Genomic DNA, 22191 nt, shown 5'->3' with positions numbered 1-22191 from the left:
AGATCCAGAAAGCCCCTAGTCGCTAAGACCAGGAGCTTCAGGGGGATATTCTTGGCTTTCTGAGGTCCCCCTTCAAAAACATGGAGTCATCATGTCCTCTCAAGACTTCAGCACAATACAGACAGAGCGACATAGAGCTGAAGTCAGGGAGAAGAGCTCTATAACATACAGTCTTTTAGCTCCAGGCAGAAAGACACAAGATGAAGGTTTTTCCTTATGGATTGTTGGCCAGTTGCTTTACATCGTCGAGCTTTCAAATGGAGCTCAGGAAGAATGTGAACAGAAATGATCTGGTGTTGGATTTTAATAAAGAGATGCAGCATCAAGATCCTGATGTCACATGATCATAGCAAAGGGAATTTTTTGGATGTTTGTATGTGTAGATGGAAATAAAAGGAAACAGAACCTGAATGTTAAGGGAAACCAACAGAACATTTAGCACAAAGACTCATGAAACAGCATTTCTATAGTGACAGCTGCAGAGCGGCCCACCTTAATTTTATCTTGCAGGGTTTTTTTCAGCAAAACAAATGCTGCAGACAACCTCAATCATTCTGTTGTGCTTTATTGCTCCAGCCGTCCTGTAAACGAGTCCCATCTTGTGGCCACATTTGGTAATGTTTCTGGAAACTAGCTTTACTATGAGCCAGTGATGATTATTTTTAATGAGACTGTAAGTGTCAGGGCTCTGTGTGCGGGCAGGCGGAGAGGAGGATCCAAACGCAGGACTCAGACACTAACTTGAAACTCAAAGAGCTCAGCTTTATTGCTGGTACGAAAGCAAAACATGAAGTGAACATGGAATATGGAGAACCGAAACACACAGGCATAATCTGATGGCACGACGCGACACCTAGCATGGGAAAACACAGGGCTTAAATACACAGGGTAGTAATGAGGGAATGGGCCACAGAAGGGAGACACAGCTGGGGGAGATCAGGGCTAACGAGACGGGGGAGCTAGGCTGCACACACACTAACATAAGACAAAGACTTTCACAATAAGACAGGAAACAAGAAGTACTAAACCAGATGCAGACATGACACTGAACAGAAACTGCAATACACATGAGAACCCAAAACCTAAGGACTGATCCCTCACCAAGAATAACAGAAATAGATCCATAATGATAATAATAAACAAAGCACCAGAACATCAGAAAACAATCCATAATGCAAAAATAAACCAAAACATAATAAACTCAAAATACTGGGTCCAACGGACCCAGAACCGTGACAGTAAGGTTGTATAGTGCAGATGCAGGCACTGTGGGGTTACCCTTATCAGTGCAGAGGCTGCAGCACTTGTAAACAATCATCCAGTTATTACTATTATTATCATAAACTGTTAGATCTGTTACTACTCCTTCAAGGAGAGGTCTGGACCTTTACCAGGCGTTACCACTGCAGTTCTTTCATTCTTTTGTCAACCATTCTACTGTAGGTATGATGGTGTGCTTGAGAAGTAAACAGTGCAGTCAATATATTTGGTACAACTGCGGTAACAGTTTTATTAATAATAGAATTTTTTTTAATGCAAGTAATGTAATAAAAACATCCATTAGTTCTAGTAAAAATAGAGCTGGCAGACCTCAGTCTAAGTCCTTATTTTCCACCCTGATTTACGGATAAATTCTTTACAAATCCTACCATGTGAATTCATGGATTTTTTTTTTCACATTCTGTCTCTCACAGTTGAAGTGTACCTCTGGTGAAAATTACTGACCTCTGTCATCATTTTAAGTGGAGGAACTTGCACAATTGGTGGCTGACTAAATACTTTTTTGCCCCACTGTATGTCCTCGTCTTGTGCTACTGTTGTTAAAAATAAAAAACTAAACAAAAACAAAGTAAGCTAAATATACTATGGGAGCAGTAATTAGGCCTTGGTTACAATATAAAGTGTAACCAAAATCAATTACATAGTATTATTATAACCATAAAACTATCACATTTTCTGTGGTCGGCAATTATCAGAAGCCCAATTCCACACACCTGCAAATCTGTGATTCCTGAGAAAGTGCTTGGACATTAGTCCAGCTCCAACTTATCTTCAAAGAACGTGTAGAATCCTTTAACACACTCACTTTACTGCAGCAAGTGTGAAAGCATTTAGGTTGGACAAAACCCAGAGTATAGCTACCAACGGTACATTTACTACACTTCACACATCTGTCTAGAATGTGCCTCCATTGTTGAACAAGAGGAAGTGACCTACTGTGCATGTACAATTTTATTTACATTGCAAACACCTCATGTGTCACGGGTAATGGGGAAATACAGACTCAGTCGCGGAGCTCTGGATGCGAAGCAAACAGTGCGTTTATTTACAGTGCTCAAAAACAGTCTCAAAACACAAAGCGAAGTGCAAAAATTCAACGGTGATCATCTCCAAATTCCCAGTGGTGTGCAGGTGAGTCTCCCAAGTGATTATCCAAGTGTGTTTCTCCTCCGAGAGCTTAATCCAGCGGGCTCCTTCTCTCCAACCTTCTGCTCCGTATCACTTCCTCCTACAAACGAGTGACGACAACAACAGGTGAGAAGGGTAGCCGGCTAAAGCTATGTTACAAGTAACAAACACTGTTTACTACCAAGCTTCCAGTACAATCCAGCATCGACTGCCATCCGGACACACAGTTAAATACCTCAGCCCACAACGAAGGATGATCAGTGACAGCTGGGTGGCAAATTAGGTGCAGGTGTGTCAGCCACTGGGTGGAGGAGGAGAGAGAGAGAGAGAGAAGCACACACATACACACACAGGCAGGTCGCCCCGGGAAGGACCGTCCGACCATGACATCATGTGTCCAAAGACAGCAAAGTCATGTCCAAAATCATATGAAGCTGAACAGACATCAGATCGGAAAGAAATGAAAGGAACTTGTGTGGGTCAGTCTTTTTCTGCAATCACCTGCAGTGAAGTGACAATGAAATTAAAGAATTTGGAGCTTTTTGTCACTGCTGTTTATTGCACTGTATGTTTTAATGCAGTTAGCACTAAACTGAAATTAGACCACACAAATCCACTGTTGGCTTAATTAAATCAGTAACCTACACAGAAGGTTCACTGTGGCTCCAGCACTTATTCAACAGAATAAGTAACAAGGTATTAGTCTTCAGGCTGAAGGTCAAACAGATGTTTAAAAATTTTTTTTTGCTGTCCTTCTGCAATCCACTCTCTTCATCCACTCACTGCAATATGAAGCGATAGACTTTTTCATTTCGTCATCCATATGTGTCGTTATATCGAACAGCCCTATTTTGAACTCTCCTTGTCCTTTGAGTGCGCAGTTGCCTTTGTTATATAGCAAGGTATTTAAAATGAATAAATAAATATCCCGTTCATTTCAATACGCATGATCTGAGCATGCGCGGAATGACACGGAGCTATTCTTTGATCCTTTGATCTTCTCAAAGGGGAGACTGTGACGTGACGGTCGACGTCACCATCTCTGCCACATGAGTCCATAAATAGAGGTGCTTTAACACAGTTTTCCTTGGTGCTTTTCAGACATGGCCCTGCAGCAGTTCCAAAGTGAGTCAATGGAGAGAATAGCTCAGCGTTTAGAGCTTCTCATAGAGCAAAATAGAAGGCTTAATGGATGGACAACATTCAAAGGGAGTTGAATGAACTAAATGAAGAGACTGAGAATGTGAGGCATGAGAAAGTACCACAGAGTGCTGTTGCAAACTTCGTGCGTTTCGTAGGTCTAGGTCTAGGTCTAGGTCTTGCCATAACGGGCACTATTCTCGGTGCAGTTTGGGGCAAGTTGTCTCATCAACTTTGGGGCAAGTCGTCACATGTGACGTCGTCGTCACGTCGTCACAGCCTCGCTGCCCATGCCCTCCCAGGCTAAAACTCCGCTGTCAACATTATTGGAACCTGAGATCGCTGCGGCGGGTTTCTGGACCTCCTGAACCCCGAGCGCCAACTCCAGCTCCCGCTAGGATTGGCCTGGTGAACGCCAGATCACTTTTAAACAAAACTTTTATTCTTCGGGACTTCTTCAGTTCCTGTGATCTGGATTTTCTGTGTGTGACTGAGACATGGCTGAGTGTTGGTGAGTCCAGTGTTCTATCTGAACTTTTACCTGTGGATTGTTGCTATTTTAACTCGCCACGGACGTCAGGCAGAGGTGGAGGCACAGTGACTGTTTACAAGAAGGATTTTAAATGTAAGCAGTGTTCGTTCTCCAGCTTTGAACTTACCTCGTTTGAGGTGAGTCGTACAAACCCGATTTTCTGAGCTGTCATCTATCACCCCCCGAAATACAATAAGAACTTCATAAACGACTTTTCTGATTTTTTTTTAGCTAGGATTATGCCCAACTATGATAGAGTTCGTATTGTTGGAGATTTTAATATACACGTACTGTATGTTGTCCTGATAAGCCACTGGTAAAGGACTTTTTAAGCCTTATTGACTCTTTTAGCCTGGTACAGTCCGTACGTGGCCCTACACATGAGCACGGACACACATTGGACCTTGTTCTGTCATATGGTGTGCCTGTCACTGACTTGGAGATTTGTGACTGTGCACTCTCAGATCATATGCCTGTCTTATTCAACGTTGGTTTGACATATACCGCAGTTAAATCTGGCGCTGCTACTCGGTGCTGTCGGGTTATTAACCCCGCCACTGCTGCGCAGTTTTCTGCTCGGCGGCCCTTCTGACTTTGTCTCCTCTGATACAGAAGAGCTAAATTCCTGGTTTTATTCTTGCTGTCAAAAAATCATGGACTCTGTGGCTCCTTTAAAAACCAGGCAGCCTAAGGCTAAACCTGAGCCTTGGTTTAATGAGAGCAGTCGTGCTGTTAAGAGGGAATGTCGTTGAGCAGAACGGAGGTGGAAAAAGGATAAACTGCATGCATCATTTCTTCTTTTTTTTAAACTTTTTATTTTGTACTTTTTCCAATTTTATAGTACATGCAAACCAAAACACGAAAAAAAGAACACAAACGAAACAAACCAAAAAAATAAATAAAGGACACCCAATCTGTGGAAGAGGGGAAAAGGGAAAAAAACCCAACAACAACAACAACAACGAGGAGAGGTCCCTGCCCTATGGGGCTGAGTGAGTCTTATAAACTATCCATTTTGTCCACCGTTTTCGGTGTTTGTCAGATTTCAGTCTCAAAGTGTAGCTCATTTTCTCCATTATATATATGTCATCGATTACATCAGTCCATTCTTCCAATTTTAAAGGGTCACTTTTCAGCCAGTTTTTTGTTATTACCTTTTTGCTTGACAACAACATAATTTTAAACAAGTAATGGTCCTCCTTTCTTACATTTTCCCATATTCCAAAATACATTACTTGTGCCTCACACAGCACGTCATACCCCAGCACTTTCGTCATTGTTACCGCAATGCTTTCCCAGTAAGGTTTGATATTTTTACACTTCCAAAACACATGAGAATGATTGGCGTCCCAGTCTCCACATAATCTCCAGCATTGTTGGGGTGTTTTCAGCTGCTTGCTTTTGATATAAGGAGTAATAAAGAACCTAATCACATTTTTCCAGCCATATTCTCTCCATCGTCTAGAGCTAGTGGAATTATGCTGTGTGAGCCAGTCATCCTCTGACAACTCAAGATGTAATTCCGATTCTCACTTTTGTTTGATATATAATGTAGATGAAATAAGTACACTATACGAGGCAAATTATGTAAAGATTAGTAATACAATCCAAAAAGATTTGATTAAATGGGTTCCTATTCAAATTTTGCAGGCCATTATATAATTTCGATAAAATTCTTGATGGAGGATTTTTATATGCACCTTTTATTATTTCTATTATATGGCTTCCTTCTCTCAAGAACTTCTTCCTAATTTCTGTATTGTAAAAATGTCTTAATTGAAAATACCTAAATAAATCTGATTTATCCAGTCCAAATTGTCTCTGTAGATTCTCGAAGGATTTGAATGTTGTCCCGTCTATTAATGTACACATTGCTGTAATTCCTTTATTGACCCATCTTAAAAATGTACTGTCCCATTGTCCACTTTGGAATTTTCGAGAATATGCAGGCCAAATCAGCAATTTACAGTCTTCTATAATTCTATATTTCTTCACTATAATCCACCAGAGTTTAATAGTGAATTCAGTAATAAGATTTGTGTTCGTAGACTGGATAGTTTCTTCTCCCAATCTTGCTTGTGGATGACATGATAAGCAATAATTTATCTCCATATGCTTCCATTTTGAGGTGTAATCCGGTGAACACCAGTAAACAATATATCTCAGCTGGGCTGCATAGAAATATTCCTTGAAATTCGGGAGGGCAACTCCTCCTTTTTCTTTTCTTAATTGGAGTATTTTAAATCTTATTCTTGGCTTTGTCCCTTTCCAAATAAATCTACTAACTAATTTATCCCATCTACCAAATTGTGCATCTGGTATATGGACTGGCAATGAAGTGAACAGATACAGTAGTCGGGGAAGGACATTCATTTTTATTACCTCTATTCTTGAGCTAAGGTCCATGACAAGCGGAGCCCATTTAATCAAATCTTTTTGGATTGTATTACTAATCTTTACATAATTTGCCTCGTATAGTGTACTTATTTCACTAGTTAGATAGACACCTAAATATTTGATCTTATTTGAGTCCCATTTTAGTTTATTGTGTGGATGCTTTAAGAGAGGCATATTCGAATCGTCATATCTCCTTAACGAAGCAAAGTTAAGACATGAGGCTTGTCCCAGTATATCTTCAGACACTCCTGACGCTCACAATTCAAGAATTTCTTTCTCACCTATTACCGTTCTGAAATGAGTTGGACTTGTTTGAGGGTACGAAATTCGTCCTTCGCTCAGATTTCTTCAGATTTCAAACTCTGGAAATGAACCACTTTTTTCTCTCGTCATAACTTTTTGTTGGATTTCCACAGAGACCTGAAAATTTCCATGACTGTTCACCAAAGCCTGCTGTCTCTTACGGTGAAAGAATGATATCGATACTCCAAATAGATTTAGAGTTACAAAGCGTTGTTTGAGGGCAAGTCAAGGCAGTTTTTGCTTCGCTCTACTCAGTTATGGTGCATTAGAAGTCAAATATCTTTAATAATTCATATTTTAATGATAAATTGTCAACAGTGGAAGATTCCCCCATCTCTTCTGAACAAAATGGTGTAAGAATGACCGCTCTAGCCCCTGCGGTTAGGAAATTATAGTCATTTGTTTGAAGGGAGTCCTCACTATGAGAAATAGACTGCAAAAATCCTGTGTCTCTCTGTACATGCACCTGTTTTGGCGGGAAAAAGTACACAGGCTCTCTGATTGGTGGATTCAAATTCAGCAGCTCCCAGGCTGACCTAGAAACTTACTTCTCTCTCCCTGTCTGTGTGTGTGTGTGTGACAGAGAAAGAGAGAGAGAGAGCCTTTTTATGGGATGATTTGTGCTTAATATAGTATTTCTGCTTTTTATAGGATTTGTGCTTAATATAATATTTCTGCTTTTTATAGGATTTGTGCTTAATATAGTATTTCTGCTTTTTATAGGATTTGTGCTTAATATAGTATTTCTGCTTTTTATAGGATTTGTGCTTAATATAGTATTTCTGCTTTTTATAGGATTTGTGCTTAATATAATATTTCTGCTTTTTATAGGATTTGTGCTTAATATAATATTTCTGCTTTTTATAGGATTTGTGCTTAATATAGGATTTCTGCTTTTTATAGGATTTGTGCTTAATATAGGATTTCTGCTTTTCATAGGATTTCTGCTTTTTATAGGATTTGTGCTTAATATAATATTTCTGCTTTTTATAGGATTTGTGCTTAATATAGTATTTCTGCTTTTTATAGGATTTGTGCTTAATATAGTATTTCTGCTTTTTATAGGATTTGTGCTTAATATAATATTTCTGCTTTTTATAGGATTTGTGCTTAATATAGGATTTCTGCTTTTCATAGGATTTGTGCTTAATATAGGATTTGTGCTTAATATAATATTTCTGCTTTTTATAGGATTTGTGCTTAATATAGTATTTCTGCTTTTTATAGGATTTGTGCTTAATATAATATTTCTGCTTTTCATAGGATTTGTGCTTAATATAGGATTTGTGCTTAATATAATATTTCTGCTTTTTATAGGATTTCTGCTTTTCATAGGATTTGTGCTTAATATAGTATTTCTGCTTTTTATAGGATTTGTGCTTAATCATAATATTTCTGCTTTTTATAGGATTTGTGCTTAATATAGTATTTCTGCTTTTCATAAGATTTGTGCTTAATATAGTATTTCTGCTTTTCATAGGATTTGTGCTTAATATAATATTTCTGCTTTTTATAAGATTTGTGCTTAATATAGGATTTCTGCTTTTCATAGGATTTGTGCTTAATATAGGATTTCTGCTTTTCATAGGATTTGTGCTTAATATAGGATTTGTGCTTAATATAATATTTCTGCTTTTTATAGGATTTGTGCTTAATATAGTATTTCTGCTTTTTATAGGATTTGTGCTTAATATAGGATTTCTGCTTTTTATAGGATTTGTGCTTTTCATAGGATTTGTGCTTAATATAATATTTCTGCTTTTTATAGGATTTGTGCTTAATATAGGATTTCTGCTTTTTATAGGATTTGTGCTTTTCATAGGATTTGTGCTTAATATAATATTTCTGCTTTTTATAGGATTTGTGCTTAATATAGGATTTCTGCTTTTTATAGGATTTTTGCTTAATATAGGATTTGTGCTTAATATAATATTTCTGCTTTTTATAGGATTTGTGCTTAATATAATATTTCTGCTTTTTATAGGATTTGTGCTTAATATAATATTTGTGAATAGTCAAGTGTATGGCGCTGTGATCCGACAGATCAGCTATACCGATATTACACTCTATGACTCTATGTTTATCGCTTCTATTTATCAAAAAGAAATCTACCCTTGAGTGTACCTTATGGGCTACTGAAAAATGTGTATAGTCCTTCTCCAGAGGGTGTAATTCTCTCCATACATCGCAAAGATCCACTTCCTTTATAAGTAAATTAAGAGCCTTGGATTTATTATTTTTGCGTCTTTTTAAGCTTGTAGTATCTTTAGTATGATTTAATACACAGTTCCAGTCACCCCCACATATCAGAGTCCCTTCACTAAAACTAATAATTTTTTCAGATAGTTTTTGATAGAATTTTGGGTTGCCCTCTGGAGGGGCCTACACATTTATCAGAGATACCACATTATTATTAATCCTCCCTTTAACAGCAACATATGTACCATCCTTGTCACAGATTTCCTCTAGAATTTCAAAATTTACCGTATTAGAAATTAAAGTTATAACTCCTCTTCGTCTGCTAATCTTACATGAGCTGTAAAAGGAATTTACATAGCCAAACTTTTTAAATTTTTCATGTTCTTCTTTTGACATGAGTTTCTTGAATGAATATAATCTGCGCCTTCTGTCGTTTCAATTTAGATAACAACCTACTCCTTTTAACCGGATTCCCCAGACCATCATTGTATTTCTTGGTTTGTTTATTCTTGTGTTTTGTTTGGTCTTGTTTTGGTCCGTTTGTCTCTTCTGTTGTTGTTCGGTTTGGTTTTGCTTTCCCCCTCACGGTGATTAAATTGAATTTGTTGTATATGTTGTATAAATAAGAAAACTAATAAAACATAAATTTAAAAAAAAAAAAAAAGTGTGTGTTTCTGTCGTCATTATTTTACGCGTCGGGAGTGAGAACGGGTTGATTTCACTCACATGTGTTGTACCAGTGTACCTGCACATGTGATGTGACAATAAGTGATTTGATTTGAGAGTTCAAACTCACTGCTGTAATAACTTATAATGATTAATATAATAACTAGAATATTGGCCACATATATTTACACTGACTTTAGTCTCATGAACAACATTAACTAATTGTTCAGGGCCCTAGATGAAGGATATAAAAAAACAACAACAACAATAGAATAATATTAAACACAAAGTGAACCCGTCTTCCTTCATTAAATAGGTTCTTTTAGATGTTAAGGAGGAATTGACTTAACCAGGCTGGCGGAGAATGAAGACAACCGGACACCTGCGGCAGATGGGGAATCAGTGAACTTTTATTGAGACAGAGACAACCTCTCAACACAGCTCACATCAGGAGATTCCTAATATTTGCTGTGAGGATGGGTATATATTCTCTAAAACTTACAGGAGGGGGTTGTGAGGAAAGTGCTGCATTAGCAGAAAAACAACTCCATAAAAGGAAAGCGGCCTTGGGTGTTCTAGTCTCTTCGCTTGCAGATATCTTGCACCTGCAGGATGAGGCGATCGCTTCTTATCGCTCTCAAGGCCAAAGTCGTGAGCACATTTTTATTACACAGTTGCACAGTAACTTTAAAGCTGAACAATATTTAAAGCTGAATAATGTTTGATCAGATTATATTTTCTTCAAATCCCCCTTTTGACCCATCTTAAATGGGTCAACACACAAAAATAAGTAACATTCAAAGGAACACAGAGACGTGTCGAAGCCTGGCTCGAAAAACTCCTCGGGTCTTATCATTTGTCTTTATCTGTCATTGCAGATGAGGAGAAAAGAGTCCAGGCACCACCCTGCCCAGGGGTCGGCTGCAAGCAGTCTCGGTTCCAGACGAAAGCAGTAACAGCTGTCCTGCACACAAGGATACAACGAGTCAGTGCAACCAGGGTAGTGACACAAAATTAACAGTTCCTGTAACTCAGCAACCAAAAAGCATAAGTAATGATAAAAATGTGGAGAGTACAGAGTATACTATAATAATGAGAGATATAAACGTGAAAATGTGAAAGAATAAATCAACCGTAAAATAAACCCAGAACGGTAACTGCTAAGGACATTCAAAAGTGAATATGGTAAAACGTGAGGAAGGGGTGTGGAAAAAAACAATTTATATCCAGTGGTGGGAGTACACATTCGCTCAGGCTTAAGTCCGGAGACCCTGAGAACATCGCTTAACCCTCACAACCCGACCAGACACAGTTCAACCAGATATATCCTTCAAGAGGAAGTGGGTGAGGGAAACAATTAATAACAAGCCTAATACAAAACACCACAGAGAAACAACCATTCTAGAAGAATTTAAACAAGAGAAAGACGATAATGTTCGTCACCCTCACGATCAGAGTTTTCATCATCCGTTGGCGAGGAGGTGGGAAGTTGACTAGCCAATAAAGGCATCTGCCGGGCGAGATCCTTATCCTCAGGAGTGAGAGCTGTAACAATCAGTCTCTGGAAGAGGGATCGAATGCATGGAATACAACAGCAACCGCAGGTGACTAGGATAGCAACAAAAACTGAGATGGAAACTAGGATGGAAGCTACAAGGGCCTTATATTTGCCAAACATGTTAAGCCAAGAGTCCCACATGGCAGTATCAACGCCCGAGTGTTCCTTCATTTTAACAGTAAGAGCTGTGAGACCAGTAATAGCTTTAGTGAGGGAACCATCAGGAGCTGTGTTATTGGGGATATAGGTACAGCACTCCTGACCAAAAAGGCTGCAGACTCCGCCTCTTTCTGCGAGGAGAAAATCCGTTGCGACCCTGTTTTGGAAAGCCATTAGGGAAGTGGCAGATAACTGTGCATGCACAGCTTCAAAACCATCTCGAGTGTAATTAGCCAACAGTTGCACATTAAAGTGAATGTAGTTAATTCTGTCTACATTCGCATTTATTTCAACCATCCAAAGTATCGAGGCCCATCCTGCTTTAACCTGGTCTCGCAGTTTATATTCATCGGGGACCCCACGGGGTATACCTACAGCATCAATATAGTTTGGATTATGAGCTGAACCTGGGATTAGAGAACGTTTAGAGCGGCGTTCAGAGGAGGATGGGAGGCCAACTTCGTGTACTTTTATAGAGAGATCTACTGGAGTGACTAAAACAGGTAAAATAAGAGTTATGAGAGCGCAAAGACCTGACGCATCCCGAGGGAAACCATCATATAACTTGTTATTGCCACACCACCACCACAAATCAGCCCTAGCCGTAGGTCGGAAGTTTGGTTTCATAACCGTCATCTCAGTGCACCAAGAAGAGTTGAAGCTACCTAGTTTTACTGCATTGCCAGTCAGGTTAATACAAGTGAAATTGTTCACAGCTACATCTGAAGAAAAGAAAGGTGGTTTATTAGAGACCGAGCGTTGAGTTTTAGGAAAGTGGTTTTCCAGATATGAGCAATGACCTCGTTTTGTATTGTTCATAAGATGCAGGAGGCATGCACTATTGACTGGCGCCGGTACAACTCTTAAAGTGGGGCGTGCTCCCATACAAACTATGCAGTCGGAAGCCGTCTTGTCAGCAGCTTGTTCAGCTAGTAGTAACCAGTTGTTTGTTGCTCCAGAAATACCGGTTAGAATTTGGAAGAGGTCATCTTTAGACATTTTATTTGTGTCTACAATGCGTATTCGGCCGTTTCTCCCCCCGTTTGTATATGTCACCGGAGGGCCATTAAAGGTGGGGTTATCGTCTTTAACTACAGAGCTTGGAGCTGCACCAACGCTAGGGCATATTTCCATTTGCCAATACAGGGCGGTGCGATCAGTCCAAGGGGCAATTATAAATTGTTGACAGGAGGTCAAGGCCAGATCTTTTAGGGTAAAAATTAAGCCTGAAAGATCCGGTTTTTTTGCTATTCTGAGCATATTTTGGTTTCTCCAGTGCAAAGCCTGACCCCTAGAGTGCTTGGACCAATCGAGGTCCGTTTCTGACACTAAACTGGACCACTTCCACTGATGCCAACCTCCCAGGGTTATATACCACACTGAGGAGGAGAGATGTACTGCAAGGTTAAAAAGATCCCCCCCTTGGTCTTTGGTGACGGGAGTGACTGGCAAGCTAGCGAAATCTATTTCGACTACCCAACTTTTATTGTTGGGGACACAGAGAGTAATCATTCTAGTCGTACTTGGGGTACAGGAGGTAACCGTGTCTCGTTTCTTTCTAAATCGATCGGGCGTGGGCAAAACTGGAGAGGAAGTGGTGGGCAAGACCCTAGGGGCTACATTTGTCAGATTGGGACTGTCAGAAGGGGGCGAAGCTTTTGAACTTGAAGGTGTCAGAAGTGTCGGGGGCCCTTCACAGATCAGGATTATGCCAATGGGAATGAGACCCAGGGCCAGGAAGCAAACAAAGACGCAACATCTTTGCCTGCCTGTCATTTCAGGGGGAAAGGGCCAAGACATGTTTACTTAGCTTGGATGTCTTCTAATAGAGGATGATGGGGCAGAGAAAGGTGGTCCAGTTCCCCCCCTCCTCGCCAAGGGCGTGTTCTAGGAGTTAAAGAGCAACAAAAAGTATCAGTGACACAACTTTAAATGAGCTTTCAGCGGTTAAAACTATTGCAATGTAAAATGTAAATCTTAAAATACTCAAGCCAATATAAAAGCAAAGTCATAAAAGATGTTAAAAATAGAAAAATAAAAATGTTTAGTTCAGTATGAAGAACACCCCCTTTTGTAACCAGCCGGCTTGTAGGTTGAGTTTTGGCTCCCTCAAGTGGTTGGTGATGCTGTTGCAGCTCCTTCTGACAGGTCCTTCTGCACCTCTCTCAAGGTTCTTCCTGGTTCGGTGGCAGCAGCGCACTGTGTGTAATGAAACCAGGTGTCACCTTTTCCTTCGAGCCTGACAGCGTGGGAGGTCCGCTCTGTTATGCGGTAAGGGCCTGTCCAGCGAGGCTCAGCCCACTTTCTCTTTGTGACTTTCAGGAGGACGTAGTCCATTCCAGGTATAGCCGCCTCTTTCAGCTCTTGCTGGTTTCTTTCAGCGACCTGTGAGGAATACTGGGCAACAAAACTGCGGAGCATGTTATAATATGTCCTCGGATCGAGGTCTGAATCAGCTTCATCCGACATTAACAGGCGAGAGGAGGGGCCAGGAAAAGGCCTGCCATGCTCCAACTCAAATGGAGTGTAACCAGAGGTTTGATTTACTGAGCATCTTATGGACATTAATGCAAGAGGCAATGCCTTAACCCAATCTAATTTGGTCTGTGCACAGATTTTAGCCAATTTAGTTTTTAGAGTTTGATTCATCCTTTCCACTTTCCCCTGGGACTGGGGGTGGTAAACTGAGCCAAACTTATGTTTCAAACCTAATGCGGCTTCAACCCTCTGCAGATCGTGGTTCCTGAAATGTGAACCATTGTCCGACCTTATGACCTCGGGAAACCCATGCTGTGGTATATAATGATTAATCAGACACTTCACCACAGTTCTACTGTTTTCACTTGCTGTCGGCCAGGCTTCTGGCCAACCTGAAAATGCATCCACAGCCACCAGCAGGTACCTGTAACCACCCACTCTGTCCACCATGTCTGTGTAATCAATGATTATTTCTTTCCCTGGGCAAAGTGGGATGGGGAAGTACCCTGCTATTGGCTTGAAGGCGGGCTTGATTCCAAATTGGTTGCACTCCTTACAGGTTTTAACCATGTATTTTGTCATGTCTTTTAGATAAGGGTGCCACCAGGCGGCTAAGTTCCTCATCATTTGTGCAGGTCCCACATGCCCCACTCCATGTGCCTCTTCCATTGCTGTCTGTCTGACCCCTGGCGGTAGAATGGGCCTTCCATCTGGGCCACGCCAAACATCTGTGTTTGTGGCCCCTCTTGTTACCCATAATGATTTTTCCTGGGGGCTGGCTTTGTCCTGTAACTCTCTGATTGTGGCTAGGCCTAGTTGTATGGGTGGTCTTTCTGGAGGGGGTGTGGCTTCTGGGTCCATTACCATAATCAGGGAGGGTAAGTAACCAGCTGTCTGCTTCGCTACTAAGTCGGCCTGTTTGTTACCTAATGCCACTAAATCCAATCCGGCACTGTGTCCTTTGCATTTTACCACTGCCACCTTAACAGGTAACAACAGTGCTTCCGCTAATTCCCTCATTTCTATCTCATGTTTAATAGGCTTTCCGCTGGCTGTCAAAAAACCAGCTCTTAGCCACTGCTTGAGCTCCACATGCACTGCTCCCACAGCATAAGCTGAATCACTGTATATATTCACTTTCTGTCCCTTTCCCATCCTTAAGGCTTCAATCACCGCTCTCAGTTCAGCTCTCTGTGCAGACTGTTGTCCTGTCAACTGCTCTGCTTTCACTGTTTTCCATCTCATGTCTGTCTGTTCCACTATTGCCCATGCAGCCTTCAACATTCCACTTTCAGTTCTGAAACAACATCCATCTGTGAACCAATCTTTTTCTGCATCCATTAGAGGTTCTGCCTGCAAATCTGGCCTGATTTTCTCCTGTACCTGCACAACCTCTTCACACATATGTGGTTCCCCTGATCCCATGTGATCAGCCATGTTTATGCCTTCATGTGAGTAGGTGATGTGTGGTGCTTCCAAAATGGTACTGAGGCGTCTCTGCCTGAGTGAAGTGAGTGTGAAGGCCTGTGAGGAGACGTAGGCCACCACACTGTGTGATGTCAAAATTTTTAGTGGGTGGTTCATCACTATGTGTGCTGTTTTCTGAATGATTTTTGCAAGTCCAGAAACGTGTTGTGTGCACGGTGGGTGGCGTTTTTCAGTGTTGTCAAGCATTACGCTTACATATGTCAACACTTTTCTCTCTCCCCCTTTTTTCTGGAACAGGATACCATTGATATGGGTTCCAGTTCCAGAAACATCAAGATGAAAAGGCAAAGCATAATCTGGCACAGCAAGGTCAGAGGCGACAGAAAGCTGTTGTTTTAACTTTATAAACGCCTGTTCTGTTTCTGTAGTCCATGTGAGGGGAGCAGAGAGGTTTCTCATGCCTTGTTCATTTACCAAAGCGCGCAAAGGGGAAGTAAGGCCAACATAGTCTGGGACATAGGTCCTGCTGTAACCAGTCAGGCCCAAAAATGACAACATGTCTTTTACAGTTAGAGGTTTTGGATGGTGCAAAATGGAGTTCCTGTGTTCTGGGGACAAGGAAATACCGGACTGTGAGACCATGCGGCCTAGAAAAGAAACCTGTTTTCTTGCAATCTGTAGTTTGTTTTTGCTCACTTTAAAACCTGTGTTGGCCAGGTGTTGAAGTACCACTCTGGTGGCCTCCAAACAGATGTCAGCCGTGGGGGCAGACAGCAAAAGGTCATCCACATATTGTATTAACATACAGTCAGATGGTAGTGGGCTGGTTTGTAAAAGTTCTTTCAAACACTGATTAAACAGTCCTGGGGAGAGGGCAAATCCCTATGGTAAGCGAGTGTAACGCCATTGTCGGCCTCTAAATGTAAATGAGAAAATGTCACGCAGTGACTCACGAAGTGGGAGGCAGAAGAAGGCATTAGCCAAGTCAATGCAGGTGAACCAGGCATGAGATGGTGGGAGGTTGGTCAAGGCAACATAAGGATTAGGCACAGGCAAAGTAGGAGTGCCAAGTAAGGCATTAATCCTTCTCAAATCATGTGCCATTCTGAACTTCCCCGTGCCTTTTTTCTCAACGGGTAGGATGGGCGTGTTCCACTTAGAGCAGGAGGGCTCCAAGACACCGGCAGTGACCAAACCAGAAATTGTTTCTGCAATCCCAGCCTCAGCCTCCGGTCTGTGTGGGTACTGAGGCTGCCACAAAGGGGTAGCAGATGACAGTTGAAAAGAGACTGGCTCCACATCAACTAAACCTACATCTGTGGGTCCAAGGGACCACAAACAATCTGGAAGAGAGTCGAGTAAAGGCGCAGCATCACAGTGGTCTGTGTGTTCTCTTCCATGTGACCCGCTGACCACTCGATGTTGCAGTGTTGAGGAATTAAAGCACTCATTTAAAATTTGGTATGTCTTGGTAGATGGAGAAAACAAAACCTGTGGGAGTTTTGTAGGTGTCCAGTCAGTGGCCGCAAGGGAACGTTTAACCATTCCACCCAGCTCCTTAGCCTGGTGTCCAGGATGTAAGGCCAGGGACACATGGGGAGCTGCCTCATCAGACATCATGTACCACTGTAATTGATCTGTTGTAAAAGTAACCGCTGCTGCCACTCCCTCCGGTGCCGCAAAAATGCACGACATGTTCAGAGACCAAGCCCGCCCCTCACACTGCTTTTGGAACATGTGCTGGTACCAGGTGGTGTCATGCCTGTCATAAAACAGTGTAACATGAGGTGGGTCAGGGGGAGGGACATAAGGATGTAGGAGTGAGAGCCACGGCCGCCATTGCTGAAAAGCAGTACAAACTCCTGGTTCAGCAGGTGTTTCAACTTCCAATAATGCCCAGTAGATGTCAGCAGAGTCCGCCAAACAGGAGGAGGGTTGCAGCAGAAACTGACCACCTCCCTCTGGCCCATCAGAACAGGGAAGCACAACCCCAGTGGGGAGAGTCACAGTTAGGCCTTGTGAAGAGCAGAGTATTGTGGCTCCTAATTTAATCAACAAGTCTCTTCCCAGTAAATTCACAGGCGCCTGTTTTGAACAAACATAGCTGTGTAACAAGGTCTGATCTCCAACCGTTGTGGGGAGGGGCACGGTGTAAGGCAGAGTTTTAGGTTCCCCAGATATGCCCACCACTGTAATCACTCTGTCAGTAAGTCTTTCACGAGCAACATCCTTAATGGTGGAGTACGTAGCTCCAGTGTCCACTAAAAAGCTGCTTCTTCTTCTATCTACAGTTATGGACAGCATAGGGTCCGCCGTTGTCCCTTCACCGTCCTGGGCAGTCTGTGGGGTGTCCTATAGCTGGGGACCGCCCTCGTAGTACTCCCACCCCATCACAGGCATCTGTGGGGCCGGGGGCACTTCAACTAAAGCACCACGAGGTCCACCTCTGTGGCCAGGATGCTGATAGGGCCCACCACGGGCTCCCCTGCCTCTTCCAGCAGCCGGGTTCAAAGGGCACGCTTTAGCCCAGTGTCCAGGTTGTCCACACCGGAAACAAACATACATCTGGCCTCCCCTACCACCTCCCATCTGACCCCTTCCCCTGAAACCACCTCTGTTTCCTCCAAATGGGGAACCTCTCTGCCCATAAGGGGCCGGGGAGTGATAAGCACCATACTGGGGGGGCTGTGGATCAGTTGGCCATGGGTTCGGATACAAATCAGGGGCAACTGGACCAGGAGGGGGAGCCGCAGCGGCCACAAGCTGCTTTTTAGGCTTGTCACCTTTTCCACCCAGGTCGTTTTTAGCTTTCTGCAGCTGAACCTTCAACAGTTGCAACTGTAAATCTTCGACGCTCTCCGCTTTATCATCAGACTTAATCTGCACTTTGTTAAGATTAAAAATCAAATGTTTCTTCCAGATTGCAAAGTCACAGTCCTGCAAATCAGGATTATCCTCCATTTTCTGGCTTACTGACTCCGGAATGCCCCTCAGCACCGCCCTTCTAAACCACATGCTCTGTGAACAAGTCCTACTGGGGTGATGACCTGTATGGTTCACCCAGTCTTCAACAGCCTGATTTAGATAATGGGTCGGATTTTGCTTTCCCTCCCATTTAAATTTCTGTAAGGTGCCTTGATTTTTGGGTGGGAATTGTTTGCGCAGGGCCGGTCCAATAAACCTCAAGGCCTGCATTAGTGGCACCTCGTTCTCATGCATGGTAGTACCCGCATTTTGTTCCAGGTCCGCTGCCTGAGATCGGGATGTGCACCTAGTTATAATAGCTCTAAAATCTCCCAGTGCGAGGTCCTGTCCAGCTGTGTATTTATCCAAACCAGCCAACCAGGCATTCCCTCCCTCCATTATGTCAGGGAGTTTGTCCACTAGGGCCTGGACATCTCCGAATGAATAAGGTTGATACACTGGTCTACGTTGCGCTTTAGTCTGGACCAGGGGAAACATGCCTGGAGGCTGAGGCACAGGGCCCTTAGATCTAGTCTGATATCCTAAACTGTGAGGGGTAGAGGGGGGTGTATTGTTAAGGTCACTGAGTTCATCATCAGTATCCTCAGTTTCTTCCCCGCCTGGTGGGGTAGCAGTGTCAGCAAAAGCGTGGGCTAAACTCATCTGTGTTTCCGGATCCTGACGGCCCACCAAAGACATGGTAACTGTGACATTTGGTGAAGTGCCAGGCTCAGTTTTTGCAGTAGCGGTCAGATCTCCTTTAACAGCGACAGGAGTGCTGGCAAAGGGGTTGGACCGGGAAAGAGGGGCTGACGCAACACGATTATTCACCTGGACCACTGACCTATGTTCATTTAAGCAGCTGCGTAATGCTGCTTCTTGATCAGTTAATTGTTGTTCAGTGGGTTCCTGTCTGTTCATTCGAACCGCAAATGGTGCGCTCGCAAATGGGTCAGTTAGGCCCTCAGATCCGGTTCCAAAACAATGGGACATGGAAGAGGGGGCTCTACTACTAGCTGAGGATGTCGCCGACAGAGAGGAGCTTCCTGGGCAAAAATGCTTGGTATCTATGGGAGTTGGAGCTACGGGCGGTTCTTCTCCAATAGTCATTATTCCACCAGAGATATTAAGTACCGGATATATGCCTGCTGAGGGAGGAGTTGAGGCAGAATAGGGAGGTGGCTGAGACCTATTTTTCTTCATGTGTGGTTTTGCAGTTTCCCATAAACACACCCAGTGATTAAATTTAGCTTTGCGGCCTGCGTGCTTATCTGCTTCCTTTCTGTGTCTCACCCCGCTCATCACACCTGCACCTGCTGCTGCTGAGTTGGCTTCTTCCTCTTTCTCTTTTGCCTGCATAGCCTTATTCTGCCAAATTATTCCCCAGTTACCACTACTCCCCTCGTCCTTTCCCTTTTCTTTCATTAACCTTTCAGCTGTTTTCCTCAATGACTCTTTCTGCTTTTTTGCTTCTTTGGGCTGGTGTGTGGAGTTGATGACTGTCTCAACACATGTTAATTGTTCTCCCAATGTGCTAAGAATAACACCGGGACCCCAACCATCATCATTAGTTTCTCGATCTAATTCTCCATCCATTTTACTGTCAATGGAGGAGTGTTCTTTTATTGATTTTAAAGGAGAATTTGGGCCAGCTGGGTTTCTGCCTCTGTTAGGCACTAACAGCTGGGGCGCTGCTTTAAAGGTGAGTCAGCACTGAAATATCCCTTCAGGTGTTACCAGGCTTCTACCAAACCGGAGTCTGGCGGGTAACCTTGCCTAGAGCTTCCTGATAGGGGTGCTAGTTGGTTGTCACCTTGTTCACACGTCTCATTCACACTTCATACATTACCTGCAGTCACTCATTACCCTCCTTATGTATGTAATAAATGTGTAAAAAAAAAAAATTCTATGTGTGGTGTATTATTTTAACCAAAAGAGGAACCTAGTTCCTTTAATTGTGTAATCTGTGAACAACGGAGAACCAAACTGTCCTGCCCAGTGTTCCACAGCAAGCATTCAGCGTGTATTTATGTGTGTCCAATATCAAACAGAACATCAAAACATTTAAAACACTAAAATCATCGGGGTTTTAAGAAGAGATCCGTTTTCTCCTATTGATCAAAGGGACCCCTCCTTTGGACTCCAACCAGTACTTCTCCTTTTTAAGTTTTAGAGGATCTTTTCTAATAAAGTCCTCTGGGCCTTCCTAACCCTTCTGTAGTTTAGAGAATATTACTAAAAAATATTCTCAAGGCCTTTAACCTTTTAATTTGTTTAGAAAGGCGTTACTAATAAACCCTTTCAAGGTCCCAGACCTGCACTGAGGTATTTATCCGACACCGGAGAGCAACCCGTCGGCTGCAACCGTGGTCAGACCTCAGTTCACTCTTATCTTTATTCACTTATTCACTTATTTCTTATTCACTTATCTCTTATTCACTTGTCTGATTCTCAACAAGCCTTAAGTAAGCCAGACAATTTTGGTTATGAATTACTAGGAGTTTGGACACTAAGTATTTTTATAATGTTCAATATAGCAGAAATAAAAGGTCTGCTTACCTTGTTTTTGTGTGCACACAGCTTTTGTCCAAACTCCGTTCACTCAGACCACGGCCGAAGTCCTCCCATCCGTTCCAGTTGACCTGGAGCGGATCCTGTTCGTGACGCCAATTGAAGGATATAAAAAAACAACAACAACAATAGAATAATATTAAACACAAAGTGAACCCGTCTTCCTTCATTAAATAGGTTCTTTTAGATGTTAAGGAGGAATTGACTTAACCAGGCTGGCGGAGAATGAAGACAACCGGACACCTGCGGCAGATGGGGAATCAGTGAACTTTTATTGAGACAGAGACAACCTCTCAACACAGCTCACATCAGGAGATTCCTAATATTTGCTGTGAGGATGGGTATATATTCTCTAAAACTTACAGGAGGGGGTTGTGAGGAAAGTGCTGCATTAGCAGAAAAACAACTCCATAAAAGGAAAGCGGCCTTGGGTGTTCTAGTCTCTTCGCTTGCAGATATCTTGCACCTGCAGGATGAGGCGATCGCTTCTTATCGCTCTCAAGGCCAAAGTCGTGAGCACATTTTTATTACACAGTTGCACAGTAACTTTAAAGCTGAACAATATTTAAAGCTGAATAATGTTTGATCAGATTATATTTTCTTCATAGAGTGCGACCAAATTTATCAGTGGTGCGACTAAAATAAACTGTTCCGGTAACAAACAAAAAAAATCTCTGCAACTCTCCGTGTGGTCAACAACAGACACACATTATGCCCCTATCGTGGACTAAACCAATCAGAGATAGTCAGGGGCGGGACCTCTCTGATTGGCCGTGGTCCAGTTGAAAGTGCAGGTGGAAGAGAGAGGTGAGTAGCTTGAATAAAGCGATATTAATTCATTAACGGATTCCACACAAAGACCTAAACACAGAGCGGACCCGACACATCAGAATCAGCTTTGTCTTTCTCGGCTTTCTCACCCGACGGCCTGAACACGGACACGCTGTCGGAGCTTAGCGATTCTTCGGGTCCGCTCTGTGATAGAGCCATAAAAACCATGAAAAAATGTTGCCGTAATATGAAGCGATAGACTTTTTCATATCGTCATCCATATGTGTCGTTATATCGAACAGCCCTATTTTGAACTCTCCTCGTCCTTTGAGTGCGCAGTCGCCTTTGTTATATAGCAAGGTATTTAAAATGAATAAATAGATATCCCGTTCATTTCAATACGCATGATCTGAGCATGCGCGGAATGACACGGAGCTATTCTTTGATCCTTTGATCTTCTCAAAGGGGAGACTGTGACGTGACGGTCGACGTCACCATCTCTGCCACATGAGTCCATAAATAGAGGTGCTTTAACACAGTTTTCCTTGGTGCTTTTCAGACATGGCCCTGCAGCAGTTCCAAAGTGAGTCAATGGAGAGAATAGCTCAGCGTTTAG

The 22191-nt window shown here is 42.5% G+C and overlaps 1 protein-coding gene and 1 long non-coding RNA gene across 2 annotated transcripts; both read right to left on the bottom strand.

Moving 5' to 3' along the window:
- Nucleotides 1-2214: 2214 nt before the first annotated feature.
- LOC143421722 (uncharacterized) lies at nucleotides 2215-3038 on the bottom strand. The gene is made up of 2 exons (XR_013101282.1): nucleotides 2798-3038; nucleotides 2215-2251 (listed from the first exon to the last, which is right to left on the bottom strand). It is a non-coding gene; the product is annotated as an uncharacterized LOC143421722 (long non-coding RNA).
- A 13689-nt stretch (nucleotides 3039-16727) lies between these two features.
- LOC143421844 (uncharacterized) lies at nucleotides 16728-21403 on the bottom strand. Its single transcript, XM_076891958.1, has 2 exons — nucleotides 21016-21403; nucleotides 16728-20887 (listed from the first exon to the last, which is right to left on the bottom strand). The coding sequence occupies exon 2, from the start codon at nucleotides 19827-19829 to the stop codon at nucleotides 17622-17624; it is 2208 nt and encodes a 735-aa protein (XP_076748073.1). The 5' UTR covers nucleotides 19830-20887; nucleotides 21016-21403; the 3' UTR covers nucleotides 16728-17621.
- Nucleotides 21404-22191: the final 788 nt, after the last annotated feature.

The sequence above is a fragment of the Maylandia zebra genome, linkage group LG13 (genome assembly GCF_041146795.1).
Source record: "Maylandia zebra isolate NMK-2024a linkage group LG13, Mzebra_GT3a, whole genome shotgun sequence".
Lineage (NCBI taxonomy): Eukaryota > Metazoa > Chordata > Actinopteri > Cichliformes > Cichlidae > Maylandia > Maylandia zebra.
The sequence above is the reverse complement of the archived record's forward strand: the minus strand, read 5'-3'. Positions and strand labels throughout refer to the sequence as shown.

Coding starts and splice junctions, on each gene's coding strand:
- LOC143421844 (XM_076891958.1), bottom strand. CDS start 19,829: ATGGATGGAGAATTAGATCGAGAAACTAATGATGATGGTTGGGGTCCC.